At 55.6% G+C, this 20,000-nt stretch overlaps 5 protein-coding genes across 5 annotated transcripts in view; 3 read left to right on the forward strand and 2 right to left on the reverse strand.

Annotated features, from left to right (window-relative positions):
- Nucleotides 1–249: 249 nt before the first annotated feature.
- PTSG_01214 (uncharacterized protein) lies at nucleotides 250–3,613 on the forward strand (the record flags this gene model as incomplete). The annotated part of the gene is made up of 8 exons (XM_004997130.1): nucleotides 250–527; nucleotides 822–949; nucleotides 1,417–1,518; nucleotides 1,806–1,888; nucleotides 2,159–2,221; nucleotides 2,407–2,554; nucleotides 2,855–2,988; nucleotides 3,242–3,613. The coding sequence occupies 8 exons, from the start codon at nucleotides 250–252 to the stop codon at nucleotides 3,611–3,613; spliced, it is 1,308 nt and encodes a 435-aa protein (XP_004997187.1).
- A 125-nt stretch (nucleotides 3,614–3,738) lies between these two features.
- Nucleotides 3,739–7,907, reverse strand: PTSG_01215 (uncharacterized protein). The gene is made up of 8 exons (XM_004997131.1): nucleotides 7,724–7,907; nucleotides 7,192–7,391; nucleotides 6,964–7,034; nucleotides 6,718–6,825; nucleotides 6,358–6,438; nucleotides 5,931–6,077; nucleotides 4,363–5,495; nucleotides 3,739–4,135 (listed from the first exon to the last, which is right to left on the reverse strand). The coding sequence occupies exons 1-8, from the start codon at nucleotides 7,900–7,902 to the stop codon at nucleotides 4,063–4,065; spliced, it is 1,992 nt and encodes a 663-aa protein (XP_004997188.1). The 5' UTR covers nucleotides 7,903–7,907; the 3' UTR covers nucleotides 3,739–4,062.
- Nucleotides 7,908–7,932: 25 nt separating this feature from the next.
- Nucleotides 7,933–14,928, forward strand: PTSG_01216 (ubiquitin-protein ligase). Its single transcript, XM_004997132.1, has 17 exons — nucleotides 7,933–8,166; nucleotides 8,316–8,381; nucleotides 8,773–8,862; nucleotides 9,178–9,306; nucleotides 9,600–10,549; nucleotides 10,725–10,789; nucleotides 11,031–11,323; nucleotides 11,594–11,699; nucleotides 12,005–12,068; nucleotides 12,184–12,367; nucleotides 12,560–12,676; nucleotides 12,864–13,012; nucleotides 13,282–13,438; nucleotides 13,715–13,790; nucleotides 13,974–14,052; nucleotides 14,272–14,350; nucleotides 14,541–14,928. The coding sequence occupies exons 1-17, from the start codon at nucleotides 8,098–8,100 to the stop codon at nucleotides 14,598–14,600; spliced, it is 2,733 nt and encodes a 910-aa protein (XP_004997189.1). The 5' UTR covers nucleotides 7,933–8,097; the 3' UTR covers nucleotides 14,601–14,928.
- Nucleotides 14,788–17,930, reverse strand: PTSG_01217 (uncharacterized protein). Its single transcript, XM_004997133.1, has 8 exons — nucleotides 17,683–17,930; nucleotides 17,337–17,471; nucleotides 17,073–17,144; nucleotides 16,676–16,810; nucleotides 16,372–16,447; nucleotides 16,084–16,162; nucleotides 15,850–15,889; nucleotides 14,788–15,687 (listed from the first exon to the last, which is right to left on the reverse strand). The coding sequence occupies exons 1-8, from the start codon at nucleotides 17,920–17,922 to the stop codon at nucleotides 15,055–15,057; spliced, it is 1,410 nt and encodes a 469-aa protein (XP_004997190.1). The 5' UTR covers nucleotides 17,923–17,930; the 3' UTR covers nucleotides 14,788–15,054.
- A 5-nt stretch (nucleotides 17,931–17,935) lies between these two features.
- The window catches only part of PTSG_01218 (uncharacterized protein), a 2,375-nt gene continuing 310 nt past the window's right edge, over nucleotides 17,936–20,000 (forward strand). The window contains exons 1-4 of the mRNA XM_004997134.1: nucleotides 17,936–18,193; nucleotides 18,734–19,099; nucleotides 19,369–19,444; nucleotides 19,634–19,938. Coding sequence (XP_004997191.1) covers nucleotides 18,089–18,193; nucleotides 18,734–19,099; nucleotides 19,369–19,444; nucleotides 19,634–19,938 — 852 coding nt within the window. The 5' untranslated portion in view covers nucleotides 17,936–18,088. The remainder of the gene's footprint in view (nucleotides 18,194–18,733; nucleotides 19,100–19,368; nucleotides 19,445–19,633; nucleotides 19,939–20,000) is intronic.

A 20,000-nucleotide genomic window follows, 5' to 3' on the forward strand; every position in this document is an offset into this window, starting at 1 on the left:
ACACACACACACACACACACACACACACACACACACACACACACACACACACCGCCTGCTCGCGTCATGCTGCTTGTGCTGGTGTGGTTGTGGAAAGTTTGTGAAAACAGCACCCAATTATCTTTCGACGTGGAAGTTGATGACTTCTGCTCTGACTTCTTGCAACCCAAGCAAGCGGATACAAATCACACGCTGCAAGCCCTCACGCTCTTGCTTCAGTCTGTCAGCCTCCTCTTCACACCACCCGCCATGCTTGCCCTGGCTGTGGCTCGCTGTGGCCGTGCGCTGTGGTCGCACGCATGCCTCCGCACCCCGGCCTCCCTCTCGTCCTTTCGTACACTCCCCACCTCCGCCGCTGCATCCGCTGGAGCGGTGACAAAGGATTCCACTGTGTCGCAGTTTGCGACTGTGCGCATCAGCAGCTCCATCCCCGTTCACGTTCAGAGCCTGGAGCCTGCGCGCAGGCCAAGCGCCCTCAAGGAAGATGCTTCGGTGGACGACAGAACACGCGTGCACATCGAGCTCAAGTAAGAATCCACCCATCGTGTGCGTGCGTTGTGCGTGTGTGTGTATGCGGTGGCAACTTGCAGCTGCAAACGTGTGAGCTGTGCGCTGTGAGCTGTGAGCTGTGAGCTGTGCGCTGTGAGCTGTGAGCTGTGAGCTGTGAGCTGCGAGCCGCGAGCTGTTCTCTCTCTCTTGCCCCCTCTCTGTTTCCCTCCCCTGTCTTTGTTTCTCTTCTGTCCTTCTCCTGTCCCTCCCCATCTCTCCGGTTCTTTCCTCTCTCACGCACTTGTATTTATTGATTGCCTTGTGGCGAATAGGCCAGATCGTAGCATGCACGGTGGCTTGACACAGGACGACCTGTGCATCGACCACGAGGGCGAGAATCTCGTCGTGAAATGTCATCGCCAAGGCGCAACCCTCAATGTCTGGGTTCCATTTTCGTGTGGTATGTAGCTGTAGCTTTGTCTGCTTGTGCCGTGAATGTGCAATGAGATGCCCGTTATTCTCTTGTTGCAGATCGGGGGAGGGCACTGTGTGCGCCAGTGCTTGTGTGTGTTTATGCGTACGCACGTGTTTATGCGTGTGTGCTTGGCGGTGACAATGTGGCGGACGCGTGCAAAGCCGCGAGTGTCCCTCCCTCCTCCTCCCGGCTGTGTCACCCTCTTACCCCAACGGCACCCAATTTGCTCCAACACTCACTCACTCACACACACACACACACACACACACACACACACACACACACCCACGCTCACACACACACACACACACACACACACACTCACTCACTCACTCACTCACTCACTCACTCACTCTCTCTCTCTCTCTCTCTCTCTCTCTCTCTCTCTCTCTCTCTCTCTCTCTTATTCACTCACACACACACACACACACACACACTTTCTCTATCGTCAGGAGTGGATGCTGAGCTGAAGGAGGCAGACGAAAGCAGCAGCCCTGCCGACTTGATTGTGAGCAAGATGGAGGGCGGTGCCATCTCCTTCAAAACCGGCCGAGGTCTCGTCTCGTCCTGCCTTGTCTTGTCTTGCTTGTCGCACAACGCAACACTGCACTGTGTACAACACGTTTGGGCAGTGAGTGCGTGGGCGCCTGTACAGCCGTCAAAGCGTCATACCCAACACCAGCATCCATGCCTTGATGGTCACCTGGCGAGCGAGCGAGCGGTCATCGCCCACTCAATGAACTGTTGGCTCTCTTGGTCGTTTGCTCATTGGTCTGCTCGCCTGCTTACCGACTCCACCTGTTTGCCTTCCCTGCAACCTTCGCTTGTGCTTGCGCTGCAGGCTCGTGTTTCCTGGCGGGTGTGAAGACATCTGCTGTGAACGGCACTTCGGACGCCGGCAACCTCGTCATCGACAGCTTGCTCGTGTGTACGCTGCAGTGATATGTCAGTGCTCCTTGCCGCGCTTGCCCAGCGGTGTTGAGCATCGTCATCATTGTTGCTGCCATACCACCATGATCACCGCTCTTTACTCGCACTCCTTTACCGTAATCCCACCACCACCACCCCGCAACAACAGCAGTGGCAATAATCCTAGCAGCAATTGCAATTGCAACACTGCACAGCTTACGCGTCTACCTCCTACCACGCACACACACACACACACAACACACACACACGCACACATACCAACAGGGGAATGTGAGCTATCAGAGCACGACTGGCAGTGTCTTTGTCCGTCGTGTGCAGAGCCAAGAAGTGCGTGGCGTGGGCATTGTTGCTGCTTGACTGCGCGTCTTCCAACAACGTGCTTGCATGCATAACTAACTAATCACACAGTACACCTCAGCTTGGAGTGCACCCACCCCTCATATGGGCGATCCAGCACACATGTCGTTCACATCCCACGCATTGACACACCTGTCCACCGCACGACCGCACAGTTTGACGTTGAGCTCGCGAGCGGAACTGCGTCTGTGGAGGCGCTGTATTCGGATGTGACGCGAGTTGCGACGGAGAGCGGGCACATCAGTGTTGGCGACGCACACGGGCCGGGGTCCTATCGCTCAGACACAGGCGACATCACCCTCGGTTGGTTTCAAGCGCGCGCGCGTGTGTGTGCGAATGGTTGGGTGTGCGTTTGGTCATGTGTGGACGTTCGTGTGCAGGGGCGAGTGTGTGCGTAATTATGTGTGTTTGCACATGTGCATGGGTTTGTGTGTGTGTGTGTGTGTGCGTGTGTGTGTGTGTGTGTGCGTGTGTGTGTGTGCATGCAACTGAGCGTGTGCTCGTGCGTGTGTTTGCGACGCTGGTGCGCATGGAGCATGCATCTGCAACACATTTACGCGTGCATCTCAATGTCACACCACAACGTTCCGTGACACGCCTCAGGCACGGTGGATGGCCCCATGGATGTGTGGACGCGAACTGGAAACGTGTTCATGCATGTCGCGCGCGCCGTCAACGGCACTGTCAACAGCGACTCAGGTATTGACAACACTGAGCAGATGAACCCGAGAGAGAGTGTGTGTATGAGTGTATGAGTGTGTGTGTGTGAGCATGTGTGTGTGTGTGTGTGAGCATGTGTGTGTGTGTGTGTGTGTGAGTGAATGGGACAGGAAGCAGAAGAAGTGCATGCATCGTCTGGGTTTGTTGAGACCTCCGTAGTTAGACCCATGTGTGATTTGTGATGAGCACCAACTCTGACCTTCATATATGATTCACTTCCATCCAACCATCATGCACACGAACGAAATTATTTCGTCACCACAACTGTAGGAGCGGTTGAAGTGGCCTGAGGTGCTGTATTGCACGCGCCCCCACACGCGGCGGGGGGTGCACCCCAATGACGCCACCGCCACCACCACCACCAGCAACGGCAGCAACGGCACGGGACGACCACTGGCAACAACAGCGCTGGAGCTCCGGCGCAAGAGCGGGGGGAAGCACGATGGACGCCACGGCGAAATTGAGCTGCAGGTTGGACGCGCCATCACCGAGGACGTGCCGCACACGGGCACCATCACCGTCACGCACGCGCCGGGGAAGCTGGCCGTGAGCTGCGAGTCGTACATGCAGGCGGTGATGGGCAAGCGCCGCAGCATCATCACAAATATGCGCGCAGCGTGGCCGCAGCCGTCACGCACGTGATTGCACACACACACACACACACACACACACACACACACACACACACACACACACACACACACACATGACACATGCGTGCGGATGTTCTTGGAAATGACATGTGTGGCTGTGTTTGCCTCAATTGTTGTGTTGCTGTCCCATACACACGGTTTATTATTGGCGCTTGCACACACACACACACAAATGCACAAATGCACAAATACACACACACACATACACGCAAACACACACAGTAATCGGTTACACTAAACCATGACACACTACAACCAAATGAGGACGGGTGGATGGCTCAACTCAGACCTACCATAGTTAGTCATGAAAGTCGTTGGACAGGCAGGCAGGCAGACACACATACACAGACATACAAAGACATACAAAGACGTACAAAGACACCCCCCCCCACACACACACACACACAGAGGCCCAGCCAGCCTGCGAGCGCTGCTGGATCACTTGTGGTCGTCGTCGTCACCGATGAGACGGGTGAGGAGATGGTCGCCAGGCTCCTCCGGCTGAAGATACCTGTGATAGCCGCAGCGGTGGTGGTGATGGTGGTGATGGTGAGGAAACAAGGCCGGGTGAGTTCATGGTGTCATTCTCCTAATGAAGCGCAATGAAACACAACACAACACAACACAACACAACACAACACAACACAAAACAACACAACACAACACAACACAACACAACACAACACACGCACAGAGCACAGCACGGCATAACACCCCTTGTCCTTTTCCTCAACGCACTTATCAGCGAGGAAGGAGCGCTCTGCCAAGACGCGTGTGAGCTCGTGCGGGGCGAGTACGGGCCGCGCACTGCGGAGAAAGTTGACCAGCTTCACCCTGCTGTAGAAGTCAAGGCGATGCTTTGCCATGACAGCAAGCAGGTCGCACCCGTGCACCTGGCGCATGTGTCGCAGCACGTGGTCCGGGTGCATGCACACGGTTGAGCAGAACAGGCACGATGTGGGCGCCTTCTCGCTCTCCAGCCACGTGCGCCACTCCCCTTCATCATCACCACCATTGTCATCATCGTCGTCAGCACCACCACGGCGCTGAATGCGGCGGTGCGCGGATCCCCCGTGCCCGCGCCAACTGCTGCTATTCACAGCACCTCGCTCGCGACCGTGCCCCCATCGCTGCCGCTGCCCGCGCTCGCCACGCCCTTTTCCTTCCATTTCCATTCCCTTTCGCGTCACGGCACCAGTGTCACCGCGTGGTGCTGATGTCTGCGCAGGTGCTCTGGCAGCCGCGACTGATGCCAGAGCTGCATCCGCGTCGCCAATGCTCCCTGCCTGTGTCGGCTCCCCTACTGCCGCTGTACAAGCTGCACAATCTGTAGCTGGTGCAGTGGCCGTTGTGCTTGTCGCGGTTGTGCTGGTTGTAGCAAGCGTGCTGGTTGTGGCTGGTGTGCGCCGCCAAGCACCCTCGTCTCGCTGCTCGCTCCGTGGTGGTGCGCATGTGTCCGTGTGTGAACCAGTCTCCGCCCCGCTTTCCGTCTCACCACCACTGCCATCATGATGCTGGTGCTGGTGCTGGTGCTGGTGGCGTTGCCTGCGTTTCTGCTTGGAGTGCTGTCCGCTCTTTCCCACACGCTCCCTCTGCATCACCTCATCATCATCCGTGTGCCCCTGGTGCTGCTTATGGTGTTGGTGCGGGACACGAGCAGCCGGTGATGACGACGATGACGACGGCGTCGCGTGCTGGTGCGATTTGCCTCTGCCTCGCTGCGTCTTGTGCTGTCTTTTTCTTCGCCCACTGCCCCTGCGACTGCCACCACCGCTGCTACTGTTACCGCCGTCACTCGACTGGGCGCCGTCGGATGTGCCGCCTCCATCACCATCGTCGTCAACAATTGTCTGCCACGGCGTCCCGGGATCCTGTGCACAGCAGCGGCGTGTGAGTGAGTGAGTGAGTGAGTGAGTGAGTGAGTGAGTGAGTGAGTGAGCGAGTGAGTGAGTGAGTGAGTGAGTGAGTGAGTGAGTGAGTGAGTGTGTATGTGTGTGAGTGTGTGCGTACGTGAGCGAGTGTGTGTAAGTATGTGTATGTGTGTAAGTAGGTGTATGTGTGTAAGTATGTGTATGTGTGTATGTGTGTATGTGTATGTGTGTGTGTGAACGTGTGTGTGAATGTGTGTGTGTGTGTGTGTGAGTGTGTGTGTATGTAAGTATGTGTGTGTGTGCGTGTGTGTGTGTACTGTCGTTGGGCAGTGGAATGTGGCACAGCCGTTCTGTGGCACAACCGTTCTGTGCCGCTCACGCTCTCTTCCATCCCCCGTCCCGATTCCCCACAGTTCCAACGTCCAATGCGCGCACCGTGTAAGTGATGATGTAGTGCTCGTCAAAGGTGTGGTCGTTTGGGTTGAGCTTGTAATGCCTCTTCTTGCGGAGATGCGCCTTGAACTTTGGCCAGTCGTCAAACCGCTTGCAGCAATACGGGCAGATGCGCTCGCACACGCGTGCCTGTTTGCACAGAGACACCCGACAGCGGCAAGGTGGAGGTGGACACACACATGTGGTCAGAGGGCGAGGCTGGCCGTGACGCAAGCATGGGCACACACGCACGCACACATGTGAAAACACACACACACACACACGCACGCACGCACACACACACCACGCACACGCACACGCACACACTCACCTACACACGCACACACATGCGCACACACATGTGAAACAAAGGGTGTAGCGAGCAACCAGGATTGGGAATACGTCCTGCTCCCAACGCACAGCAACCCACCTCAATTTTGTCGAGCAGCTGGTGGATGTGAACAATGTTGTCTGGCAATCCGATGTTGAAATGGTGGCGGGAAAACAAGTGCTGTCAAGCATCCACACATGTGTGTGGGTGTGGGTGCGCGTGTGTATGGTGCGTGGATGAGACGAGGCAATTCTAACACGAGTTTCAAGTGCGCAGAGCCAAGCGACATGCCAAACGATGCACAATGCGCCCATCATCTCCATATGAACACGGTCAGAGGACAGACATGCAGAAGAAGAGGCATACGCTCACACAGGGTATCCACACATTGACAAACACACGCATACCGCGGCACAATCACTCATCAGTACGCAAATACACACACACACGCACACACACGTCGAGAAAGGGGCGAACGCCATCGATGGGATCAGCGTCCTTGCAGAAGAAGCAGCGCCGAGAGAACGGCTGGCTGCGTTCAAGCCGCTTGCACTCCAGGACTTGTTTCTATCGCCGTCACATGCATTGGTAGGGGATAAGTTGGCGCCAACGTGAGCACTGCCTTGAAAGGGAAGGGCGGAGGAACACCATGTGAGTGGATGCAGCGCGCCAAGCGAACAAGCACCAGTTACACGCCGTACATACAAGCCGCTTGTCGTTGAAGAGCTTGCGTAGCCGGATGTCAGCAGCAGATCCCCCGAGCATGTACAACTTGTCTGCGCACAACATGAGTCCAGCAGCACAAGCGAATCAGTGTAACGACAAACGCCAGTTCATGCAAAGGCAGCTTGTCCCCCCCACACACACACATATATACGCACACTTATGCAGCTGTAAGTTTCCTTGGGCAACGCTTCAAAAACACAACACTACCTTCTGAAGCGTGGATGGGGTCGTCTGAGGGAGCTGTTGCTGCTGCTGTTGTTGCTGTTGCTGAGGGCTGTGTGCCGGTTGACTGTTGTTTCGCCGTTTCTGCTTCGGAACGCTGCAGAACAGAGCACATGGCAGCCAAAGGCGCCGTTGAGGCTTGCTGCTCCTGCTGCAAGTACGCCTTCCGATAGTAGCTCAAATACCTGCCCAGCAAGCAGTCCAAACCGGCACGTTAGGCTTTCTTGACAGACGTGCGGCGCACGTTACGGTTCATGTGCGGCACATGTGCGGCACACGCACAACTTCTCCACCACAAACCCAAGCACACACACACAAGCACACGCACAGACACACAAGCACACACAAGCACACACGGACACAGACACACACAGACACACACAGACACACACACAGACACACACACACACAGACACAGACACACACACACACACACACACACACACACACACACACACACGCACGCACGTCCAACCCCCCCCCCTCTCTCTCTCTCTCCAAACCGTTTGCAACTCACTCTGGCAGGTTGGAGATTTTGTGGACATCGTTGATGACCAAGGAGTGGGCACCAAGCATATGCACCAAGACCTGTTCCCGCGGTCCACAATGCACTTGGCCACACACGACACACACATGCACCTCCGCTGCGCGCAACGCGCATCCAGCACACCCGCCGCCGCCTTCTCTGCCGGCCATGCCGAAACTTTATGCGTATTTTCAACCAATCGCCAACAATCATCATCGCCCCTGTTCGAAGGACTGCCCACCATCCATTGCTTGGTTGTGTTGGCGTTGCTGCTGTTTGGATTGTTTGTTTGAACCACATACAGCAACCAGCAGCAGCAGATTCCTCGTGCCTCAAACCCTCCTCGCGCGCGCTGGTTGATGTGAATGTCGACGATGCTGAAAGGTGGAGAAACAGCAGGCCCAAAGATGGGCCCACCGCTGCTGATTCAACCGGTGAGAAAGGCGAACACGCCGTCCGTCATAGCTTCTGTGGCCTTTTGTCTTGCTTGTGTTGTGTTGGGTTACGTTGCACGTCAAGCTGCACGTCACCGTGGCTTACACGTTCATGCTCGTTAATTGGGGGATCTATTGCATGGTTGCAGAAGAGCGCCTCAGACCTGGTGAAGAAGAGCCGGCTGGGCGTGGCTGAGCCGTACGTCGTGGCGAAGGTTCGTGTGTGTTCTCTCTTTCCTAGGTGTGCTCTCTTTCCGACGTGTTCTCTCTTTCCAACGTGTTCTCTCTTTCCAACGTATTCTCTCTTTCGTGCGTGTGCTCTCTTTCATGCACACACACACACACACATGCACACTCGCTCTGCTCGGGCAACTCCATACATGATCGCCATCCACGACCGTGTGTGAGAGGTGTACGCAGATGTTCCCCTCCCCCCAACGCAAACTCTTACTTGGTTGCCCAGCAATCATTCTTTGTTGATGTGGTAGAGTGCTCCGCTGACGTTCAGCATTCTGTTTACCCATCTTGAGAGCATGATAACAAACCTGCCGCCTTGTTACACACACACACATACACACACACCTGCTCTGTGCTTTGTCGCTGTAGTTGACACAAGTTGACCCAATGGTTGTGTCGAAGCCCTCCATGTGTGGAACTCGCGCCCGCACACGACATGCCGTAGGATTGAACCCAACGGTGCGTGCATGTTCGTATGGGTGATGGCATCCGTGTGTGCTGCCTGTGTGCGTACTCTGTGTGTGTGTGTGTGTGTGTGTGTGTGTGTGTGTGTGTGTGTGTGCTTGTGTGCGTGTGTGCTTGTGTGCGTGTGTGCTTGTGTGAGAGGGCCTTGAGGGTCCTCCTATCTTTTGTGTGTTTATATTCTCCTCGCATGCGAATTCGTGGCCTCTTACATTCACTCACGCTCATCCTATCGGCCCACCTTGCGACAAATTTGCTTGTGCGTTTGTTTCCTCACCGCATACTTTTGGTCTTCATTCGCACGTGCTGCAGTGGGACGACGTGCTGCAGCTCAACTGGAAAGTCGAAGGCCACATTGATGAACACAACGGCCCGCACTACTTCCTCCTTCTGCAAATCTTTGACAGACATCGCCTTGGCCGTGACAGCTTCCTCGGACAGGTCTGACACACACACGCACACACACACACAGACACACAGACACAGACACACACACACACACACACACACACACAAGCACACGCACACACACACGCACACGCCAACGGCGCTGCAATGCAGTCATGTCATGACTCTTCCAACAGCAGTGTCCATATGGTTGTGTTCGTGCACTGAAGCCCACGTGAAACTGAGCACAGATGACAGGCACATGCACACACAAGCACACGTGCAACTATCATCACACACTCATACACGCCCCATGTTTGCGCCTATGCCGCTGTGCTTCATGGTAGGCGGTGTTGAATCTGCGACTGCTGCCCCCGAGTGCACGCTCCTTCTCAGACACGCCCGCCGTGCTGAACATTCCCCTTCGCCCGCGCACAAGAAAGCAGCGCGTCAGCGGCCACCTGCGTGTTGCTGTCGGCTATGACCTGGGCGCTGTAGGTGGAGGCGCAGGCAAGCGCACGACAGCAGCGACGAAACGCGGCCAGCCCGAGTCGTTCTCGGCGTCGCCAGCAGCCACAGCGCACGCACAGCCGCTCGATCTTGGCTTTGCAAAGATGGTGGGACATGCGGAGCCATCGTCCGCAACGACTCACGCACGGGATGGCCGCGATGACCGCAATGGCAGCGGGACGGCGACTGGCGGCACCGGTGCTGTCTCATCAGCAGAGGCGGCCAGAGCAGCAGCGGAAGACGCAGTGGAACTGGACGAACCATCCACAGATGACGCAATCGAGCAACGCCCCCTGCCTGAAGGGTGGGGCACGAAGACAGACCGCCAAGGCCGGCTCTTGTACGTGAACCACAAGCTGCGGCGCGTGACATATCGCCACCCACTTGATATCCGCCGCTCAAGCAGAAGAACCAGCAGTGGAAGCGCGCGCATATACTGCGCACAAGTGTCGCCGCACCCCCGTGGTGACACGGGTGATGCAAGCGACACGTGTGAGGACGACGTGTTTGTGCAGGTGGAGGAAGTGCCGATTGCCACGACCACCACCACGACCACCACCAGCAATGACGACGAACATACACGTGCACATGACGCATCACACGGAAGCAGCGCCGGGCGCGGTGTCAACGATGTGAGCAGCGCCGATGGCCGAGGTGGCCACGACACCAGCGATGAGCAAGGTGGCCGTCATGCAAATGACGATGGCGCTGCGGTGGAGTCGTCGACGTTTTCTGTTGAGGACGCGCTGCCGCCGGGCTGGGTCAAGTCCAAGACGGCCACGGGCAGGTGCGAAGTGTTTCGTTCGTGTGTGTTTGCGTGTGCGTGTGTGTGTGTGGGCGGGGTTGTGTGTGTGTGTGTGTGTTTGCGTGTGTGTGTGTGTGTGTTTTCTTTGACAACTCGGCTGATTCCCCTGCGTGCTGCGGTGCTGTGCACGCCCACACCCCATTCTGGTTGCCTGCAGGGTGTTCTTCATTGACCACAACACGAAGCGAACAACCTGGGATGATCCACGCACACATTACCGACGTAAGCACGCCACAACATATTTGGGGGGGGGGGATAGCGAGCATGTCAGGGGTGCACGCACACGTCAGTTGCAGTTGCATCGTAGTGAAGAACGCATATTTACAGTCAGGGTGGGATTTCTGTTTCTGCATTCTTCAGTGCTACCCGCACGTTGTTTCTGTCCACACACATTCACACACACACACACACACACTTGGCTCCTCCTTCTGTCACACACACACATACACATATGTGTGCGCAGGGATGGGTGTTGGTGAGAATGCGGTGAACTTGCCGCGCGTGCGTCGGTTGCAGCCAGCGGACAGCCTGTCCGATTTGGGCATGCTCCCTGCCAAGTGGGAGGAGCGGCAGACAGAACGCGGGCGGCGGTACTTTGTGAACCACCGAACGCGCACGACGCAGTGGGAGGACCCGCGCACTGGATTGCCGCCATCAACGGCCGACGCGGGCGTGAGCGCCATCTTCTCCCAGGCGTTTGTGGACAAGAAGCGACACCTCCACTCGCTCATCAAACGAACGAGACCACGTGGCAAGGTGTGGTGTGGTGTATGTGCGTGTGTGTGTGTAGTGTGTGTGTGTCGTGTGTGTGTGTGTGCGTGCGTGCGTGTGTGTGTGTGTGTGTGTGTGTGTGTGTGTGTGTGTGTGTGTGTGTGTGTGTGTGTGTGTGTCGTGTGTGTGTGTGTGTATTTGCTGGCATGTCGGTAGTGGGCGGGCATCTGCAGTCAGCCTTGGTGGCCGTTGTGTGAGTATTGCCGAGCCCATCTCCTCACACACATGCATTCTCGCGCGTGCGCACGTGTGCAGTGCGACATCAGCGTGAGTCGCAGCCGCATCTTTGAGCAGTCGTACAGCGCCGTGCTCGGCATGTCCCCTGACCAGCTCCGCAGGGAACTCAGGATCACCTTTGAAGGTGGGGCTGGCTTGGGGCGCGCGCGTGTGTGTGTGTGTGTGCGTGTGTGTGTGTGTGTGTGTGTGTGTGCGTGTGTGTGTGTGTGTGTGTGCGTGTGTGTGTGTGTGCGTGTGTGTGTGCACACATGCGTCTGTTCGCGTCTCTCCTGTGTGTGTGTGTGTCTTCATGTGTCTGTGCGCGGCTGTGTGTTCCTGCATCTGTGTATGTGTCTGCTTGCTGTGCTTTGTTGTAACGTTGGGTCACATGAGCACGTGCTTGGCGTATTCCTTCGTTTGCGTGTGTTGTTGCGTTTACGGTAACGCCAGAGGAGCGCGGCCTTGACTTTGGCGGGCCGACGCGCGAATGGTTCTACCTCCTCAGCCACGAAATGTACGTGTTGCACACACACACACACTGACATCCATGTGTGAGCCAATCAATGCGGTTCTGCGTTGCGCCATGGCCTCATCCCGCCCCCTCCCTTGTTCCCATTCCTACTTCACAGGTTCAACCCGTACTACGGGTTGTTTGAGTACAGCGCCGCCGATAGCTACACGCTACAGATGAGTCCCACCAGCAGCGTCAACCCAGACCACCTGCGCTACTTCCAGTTCATCGGGCGCGTTGTTGGCATGGCCATCTACCACGGCAGGCTGCTCGACGTCTTCTTCATCCACCCTTTCTACAAGGTGTGCTGTGTGTCGTGTATATGTGTGTGTGTGTGCGTGTGTGTGTGTGTGTGTCGTGTGTCGTGTGTCGTGTGTCGTGTGTGTGAGTGTGTGTGTGCGTGCGCGCGCGTGTGTGCATGTATCCCACGGTCTGGTTGTTCGAAATGCCTCATAACCCGCGACCATCGTCATCACCGCCACTGCCACCACCAGATGATGCTGCGCCGCCACATCGCGCTGGCCGATGTGGAGGTGGTGGATGCAGATTACTACCGCTCTCTTCAGTGGATCCTTGACAACGACCCAACCCAACTCGAACTCACCTTTGAGGTCCGCAAACGCACACACACACGCACACATGTTCACATGTTCACATTCAATGCCTGTGACACACGCACACACACACACACGCACACACACATGCACACACACATGCACACGCACGCACACATACTCTCTTAACTCCAACATTCAACGTTCCCGCTCACCATGTGTACTCGGTTTTTTGTGCGTGCAGGTTGATCGTGAAGAGTTTGGAACGGTGACACATATTGAACTCAAGCCTGGTGGTGCCGACATTCCCGTGACGCAAGACAACAAGGAGGAGTATGTGAACCTTGTTGTGAAACACAAGTTTGTGGACCAGGTCGCCGCACAAATGGACGCGTGAGTGCTCATTGATTATTGTGTGTGTGTGTGTGTGTGTGTGTGTGTGTGTGTGTGTGTGTGTGTGTGTGTGTGTGTGTGTGTGTGTGTGTGTTACAGGTTTCGTTCTCGAGGTGACTTGCGTCATTTTTTGATGTTCGCTCTGCCCCTCTGCACACCTCGGCTACATTGAATTCTGCCCGGCACTGTCTCACCTCGTCCTGTCATGATGGTTTGATATGTGTGGATGGTTCTTTTTTGTGCACATGTGTGCGGGTGCGTGTGTGCAGGTTCATGGAGGGCCTGACTGCGATTGTGCCCCTGGATTGGCTGGAGCCGTTCACGTCACACGAACTCGAGCTCCTCATCAGCGGCATTTCAGAAATTGACATCCACGACTGGCGCGCACACACCGTCTACCTTGACGGCTACACCAACCGCTCACAGGTGCATGCATGCATACGTGTGCGTGCGTGTGTGCATGTGTGCATGTGTTGTTTGAGAGAGAGTGTGTGTGTGAGGGAGTGTCGGGATGATTCTTTGTTTGTGTGTTTTGTCTCCGTCAGAACACTGCGTGGAGGCAAGGTCACGCGTGATGTGGATTGATAGTCAAGAGCGATGGTGTTGCGCTTGCGGCCTTCTTCATAGGTGTCTGCCTCTGCTCATGCACGGGTGCACTTGCGTGCCTGCATCTGATGGTTACTTTGTCTCTGTGGGAAACAGGTGATTGGATGGTTCTGGCAGGCCATCTCCTCCCTCAACATGCAGGAGCGCGCACGCGTCTTGCAGTTCGTCACAGGTGTGTGTGTGTGTGTATGTGTGTGTGTGTGTGTGTGTGTGTGTGTGTGTGTGTGTGTGTGTGTGTGTGGTCGAGCCTTCAGCCGTTTCCTCCTCTCTGCACGGTGCATTTTCTTCGCTTCCACTTTGCACAACCCATAGTTCCTTCACCACGCCCTTCACATCCTCCTCGCGTGCATCCCAGGCACATCGCGCGTGCCGATGAACGGGTTTGCTGAGCTGTACGGATCAAATGGTCTGCAGCGCTTCTGCATTGCCCGTCGGTGAGCAGTCATTCATGGTTGTCTGCGGTCTTGTTCAAGCTGTCACTGTTGCTGTGGTATTGTTGCAGTTTGTTGGGTATCATTGGATTGTTGCTGTTTGTGAGGTGTTGTTGATGTGTTCATGTCTCGCTCACACGCCCTCCTACCGTGCGCCTACGCCAACTGCTGCTGTTGTTGCCTTGTTGCCATTGTGTCATTGCATCTTCTTCGTAAAACCAGTGGCGGTCGTTCGCAACTGCCGCGTGCACACACGTGCTTCAACCGACTGGATCTCCCACAGTACCAGTCCTACGACGAAGTGAGCGCGCACGCAGTGTGTGTATGTGTGCCTCTGTGTGTATGTGTGTGCGTGTGCGTGCGACTTCTTGCAGTTATGAGGTCTCCTCTGTGTGTGTGTGTGCTGCTGTGACATCTCCTGCTCATCGTTTCCCGTGCACCACCTCACACCGTCACTCCACATTGTGTCGCATCACCACCTCTCGCTTCAGCTTCGGGAAAAGCTGCTGTTGGCAGTTGAGAACACGGAGGGATATGATGGCGTCGACTGATGGCCACACCCACACACACCCACACACACACACACACACACACACACACACACACGCACACACACACACACACACACAAGATGTACGAGCGCAGTGCATGCTAGGGCAAACTGTACTCAGCTGCGTACATCAACCCCGATTATTATGTTTTCACTTACCGCCGACTATTTGCCATCATTGATCATGATCAGTTAGACAACAGTTCACTTGCTGTGTTGGTAACAAGAGCGCAGCAATAACACACAGGCTTGAAAGAAGTAAAGAGCCGCACGCTATTGTCAATGCCTTTCATACTTCGTCAGCGATAAAATAAAAATGGAAGACATACACCATACAACCCGCTTTCGAACACAAGCAGTTCATCAAGACAAGCAGCGCTGACACACACACAAACACACACACACACACGCACACACACACACACACATACACAAAACAACACAACAGCACCAAGCTAAAGCGAGCCCAACAAGTCCTCGTCGAGGTCAAGCGCGCCGACGTCTACAGGGACCTGCTGCGACCATTCAAACAGCTTGTCTTCATCATCATCCTCTTCATAGTAATCATCATAACCGTCCACACTGCCAAACCCGCCACTGGCATCAAACACATCCTCATCGCCACCACCCACGTCACCACGACGTCTCGCAACCCCTGCACCATCACCAGCACCATCACCACCACTATCATCGCGCCATGTGCTGTGAGGTGCCTCCACCATGGTCAGTGCACTTTCCTCGTTTGCCGGGCGGCTGTGCGACCATCGTCGCTCGCTCCCTGTTCCTGCACGCTGCTCCTGGGCAGATGCAAGAGCACTCCGTGCAACTACTTGCTGCTGTGATGGTTGCTGCTGTAATGCGGATGGTTGCTGCTGTAATGCAGGGGTTGCAGGTTTTCCTGTCATTGTCGATGACAGTGAGGCTGCAAGCTGTGGCGTCTGCTGCGTCTGCGGAGTGCCCACACCATATGCGCGGCGCAGCTGATTCATGCGCCGCGCTCTGCCGTGTGCAGACATGCGTCCCGTCTGCGTTCCCGTGCGTGTGCGCGTGAGGGCGCGGTGTGCTGTTGCCGCCCGCAACTTCGCCAGCTGTCACACGGCGTCAGTGTGTGTGTGTGTGTGTGTGTGTGTGTGTGTGTGTGTGTGTGTGTATCAAGCGTGAGAGATGGGCACAACTTTCTTCTTCTGATGCCAAAGGGGGAAGATAATGCGTTCTCAACACAACCCTCTCGTCACACCACGTCAGAGTACCTGGTCATCAATCAGCACCGTCGCATTGAGCTCTTGAGTTCTGTGTTTGCATGTGTGTGTGTGTGTGTGTTCGCATGTGTGTATGTTTGCATGTGCGTGTGCGTTGAGTGAGCGCAAAAAGATGATTGCGTGATGATGGTGACGTGAACATGTGCACACGCACGCGAGAGAAGCCGCGAGCCACCTTGAGGCAACACATGAACAGCAACAACAGCAACAGACGATACAACGTACATCATCTTCAGTTCCGTGCGGCCGCCGCTTCTGACGTGTTCGATAAAGTCGTTCACCGTACTCGATGATGTTGTCGGCTCTGCAGGTTCAACACGCATGTGGTTGAGGGAACACGTGTGATGGAGGGTGGGCATACGCACATGGGTCACACAACACACACAACACACACAACACACACAATACAACACACATGCACGACAGAGAAGGAGTATGGAACGCAATGGGCGGCCGCAGCAGCTCGCCACCGCCACCACGACCGCCAATGGCAGCAGGTGAATACCACAGTACCGATGGTGTGGAGCGGGCGCCAGTCGTTTGATCGCCCACCAGACATGGCCGACTGCTTGTCCAGCGCAGTCATCACCTGACAAAACACACACACACACACATGCGCGCGCGTGTGCACCATCGGATAACCAACAGAAGGTGAGTTGAGGGCTGGTAAAGACGTTTACAAGTGGCCGTCTTCGTGCAGCAAGACGCCACACACGAATCACCACGCTCACACGCATTCACAGAATCCCACACATGTGCACACACACACGCACGCAGTTACGTACACCCGCACGCACATATACACAAGTGTGTGCACCTGCACGTATTCTCGCTCGTCGCTGACGTCGATGAGATCGCTCATGCCACCGGAGTTGACGTGCAGATACCAGTCCTCAATCACTTGCTCCATGTACTTTCGTGGGCCCATCATACTCCGCGCATCCTCCGCCGCCTGGCAATCGCAAAAGTACAACGGCAGCGGTTGCTGATTGTCATGAAATTGATTGTCTGGAATGGCGACGAGCTCTTCTGTGTTGCGGCAAGCCACGTTTGCAGCACTCGTATATGCACCCACGCACACGCATACACACCACACACGCACACGCACACATGCACGCACAGATTCGCGCGCACATCCACATGCACGTACATACATCCCGTAGATGCACATGGCCAAACAATACCCTCTCCAGGTTGCAATAATGCACACGCACCTGAGTTGATGCGCGGAAGAGCTGGCGAGCGGACATGTACTGCACCTTTGTGCCACAAGGACTCAAATATATCTGCAACCGACAGCGTGGTTGAAATGGTGGGAGGACATGAGCACATACGCACACGGTTGACATCCTAAAAACCAGCACAGCAAACTGCTTCGCGTGTGTCAAGGGAGTTGCAGAGCCAAAGGTGGAATCAGGAACAAGCAAGAAGTCCCTCCCATACGCACGCACACACGCACAAGCCGTCGCATAGACCACCTTGAAGAAGATTTGAGGGGGGTACTGGTCACCACCAAACCGAAAGCGTATGGTTGGCGAGAGTGTGGGGTCTAGAAGAAGCTCTGCTTCCGCAGGGCACAGGGTTCGAATAAAATCCACAGCATATGCCGTTTCCTGTTGTTTCATCCACGATACCACGAATTGTACCATGAGCAAGCAGTGTGGCGTCATCACTCTAAGCTCCGGGTGCCAATGGCCAGTTGGCTGACCGACCGACAAGGGAACAACACACAACATACAACAACAACACAACGACACAGAACACGGCAACACAACACGGAACAACCCAAAACACAACAACACACAAAAAGGCAACACCACGTACCGCGGCCTTAACGGCCAGCTTGAGCCGTTGAAATAGACGGCGCCATGCCACGCGCCGTACGGCACGTGTGATGATCGTGGCCGCAACGTGCTCCACGTGCCGCTGCTGCATCTCCTCATCATCAGCTCCACCCACCGCAGTGCGGTGGTGCTGCTGTTGTGGGAAGCGTCTGGTGAACGTCGTTGTCATCGGCGTTGTTGTTGTGCAGCCAAGTCCGGACGATTCATGGAAGATATCCATTAATTCTCCAACACACGACAAGACGAAGAACAACAGAACAAGCTGGCGTTGTTGGTGTTGCTGTGCTGCCTGTCCTGACCACACTCGAGTGTCTGTCTGTCCGTCTGTCCTTGTTCGTCTTCGTTTTGCTCCCATCGTTGCTTTGCTGCTGAAGTTGCGGTGTGGCATGAATGGTACATGCTGCAGTAGCACACCACCACAAATGAACATGGAGAAGGACTTGTACGTTGTCCACCAGGGCTTTTTGACCAAGCGTGGGAAAAATGTCAAGGTGAGCCATGTTGTGTGTGTGTGTGTGTGTGTGTGTGTGTGTGTGTGTGTGTGTGTGTGTGTGTGTGTGTGTGTGTGTGTGTGTGTGTGTGTGTGTGTGTGTGTGTGTGTGGTGGTGGTGGTGGTGGTGGTGGTGTGTGTGTGCGGCGACCGGCGTTCATCTGTGGACTCAGAATGGCATGCCCGTAGAACGTTCCCGTCTTTATGGGTTCGAGTTGTCGAGATCGCTAAATTTTGCGACCCTCAGAGCCACTTTGGTCCGTTCGGTCGTAGGTCGTCGTGTGTGTGTGTGTGTGTGTGTGTGTGTGTGGTGTGTGTGTGTGTGTGTGTGGGTGGGTGTGTGGGTGGGTGGGTGGGTGGTGTGTTGTAATTTTGTGGGTGCGGGGGGTGTGGGTGTGTGTTGTAATTTTGTGGGTGTGCGTTGTCATGTGTGTTGTCATGTGTGTTGTGTCTTGCTCTGTACAGCACATCATACAACCACCCTTCTCGCTTCATCCCATCCCCTCAACCCCATCCCACGCACGCGCCCACGCATGTGTAGAACTGGAAGCGCCGCTGGTTTGTGCTGAAGAGCAACGGGTCAATGAGCTACCACAAACTGCAGGTGGCACCGGAGGAGCACACGGAGCTTCCACGCGCCGCCGGCGTCTTTGTCGTTGACACGGCATGCACGATTTTGCCCCGCGAGGAGCTCAAAGTCGCAATAGACTGGGGTGACGCTGCCCCCAACACGGGCTTGTGCATTCGCACGGAGGCACGTGACTTCTACCTCACCGCCTCCAACGCCAGCGAACGCAAGATTTGGATGCAGCGCCTGCGCAGCGTGCGTGACTTGACACGTCGCAAGCTTGGCGCAGGCAAAAACAACGTCTCCTTCAGATCCACCGCATCAGACGACCACATTCAGGTGCCTGTCGTGTGTCTGTCTGTCTGAATGTTTGTTTGTGCGTGTGTCTGTCTGTATGTTTGTTTGTGCGTGTGTCTGTGTTTGTTTGTTTGTTTGTTTGTTTGTTTGTTTGTTTGTTTGTTTGTCTGTGCATGTGTTGGCTTGCGTTTGGTTTGTGTGCGCCTGAAGTGAAGTGAATCTTGGAGTGCCTTGTGCGGCAGCCTCTCCCTCTCGCGCACGCGCTCACAATGTGCTGTATTGCTGTCACATAACCCCGGTTGCGATCACAGACGACCTCGGGCCAGAACCGCCCAACCCAGCGCCCGACAAGCTACTCCGACGCATCGCAAAACCCGCGGCGATCACGTGAGTAAACGGATGCCATTCGACTCTGGTGTCTGTTGGGAGCGCCGCATGCAAATGTGTGTGTCCTTCACTCTCTCACTCTCTCTCACACACTCTCTCTCCATGTACACATCTCTCTCACTCTCATGCCAACACACACACACACACACACACGCACACGCACGCATTTCCCCGCACCCCACATGCCAGGAGTGCTGGGCGGGCGTGATCACGCTGATGACGGCAGCGACGCTGTCAGACATGCACGGCACCGCGTGGCGTCGCAATTGACAGACACGAGTGACGATGACGGGGACTGTACAGAGGCAATAGGCATGGACATGCGTGAGGATGCTGACCACGGCGGTGGGGTTGTGCACACGGTGAGCCACGACTTTACAACACCCGCGACGTCGCAGCAGGAGGTGTTGCCATTGGGTGGCGGGTTCAATCTCAGCGCAATCGATGATGAGGACGATGATGATGACGGCCAGGACAACGCAGCCAACCACGAGGTGTGTACACAGTGTGTGTGTGTGTGTGTGCGTGCAGATGTGTGTGTGTGTGTGTGCATCCG

Source organism: Salpingoeca rosetta (genome assembly GCF_000188695.1).
Source record: "Salpingoeca rosetta unplaced genomic scaffold supercont1.4, whole genome shotgun sequence".
Taxonomy (NCBI): domain Eukaryota; class Choanoflagellata; order Craspedida; family Salpingoecidae; genus Salpingoeca; species Salpingoeca rosetta.

Bases quoted from the DNA above. Each gene is read 5' to 3' on its own strand.
- PTSG_01216 (XM_004997132.1), top strand. From the start codon at position 8,098: ATGTCGACGATGCTGAAAGGTGGAGAAACAGCAGGCCCAAAGATGGGC. The intron at 11,700-12,004 runs GTGGGGCTGGCT...CGGTAACGCCAG, and splicing joins ACTCAGGATCACCTTTGAAG to AGGAGCGCGGCCTTGACTTT. The intron at 12,677-12,863 runs GTCCGCAAACGC...TTGTGCGTGCAG, and splicing joins AACTCGAACTCACCTTTGAG to GTTGATCGTGAAGAGTTTGG.
- PTSG_01217 (XM_004997133.1), bottom strand. From the start codon at position 17,922: ATGGATATCTTCCATGAATCGTCCGGACTTGGCTGCACAACAACAACG. The intron at 17,145-17,336 runs GTGGTCTATGCG...TGTCGGTTGCAG, and splicing joins CCCCTCAAATCTTCTTCAAG to ATATATTTGAGTCCTTGTGG. The intron at 16,163-16,371 runs GTACTGTGGTAT...TTGAACCTGCAG, and splicing joins GCGCCCGCTCCACACCATCG to AGCCGACAACATCATCGAGT.
- PTSG_01215 (XM_004997131.1), bottom strand. From the start codon at position 7,902: ATGGCCGGCAGAGAAGGCGGCGGCGGGTGTGCTGGATGCGCGTTGCGC. The intron at 7,392-7,723 runs GTGAGTTGCAAA...CTTGCTGGGCAG, and splicing joins AAAATCTCCAACCTGCCAGA to GTATTTGAGCTACTATCGGA. The intron at 6,439-6,717 runs GTGTGTGTGCGT...GATGCTTGACAG, and splicing joins GCGTTCGCCCCTTTCTCGAC to CACTTGTTTTCCCGCCACCA.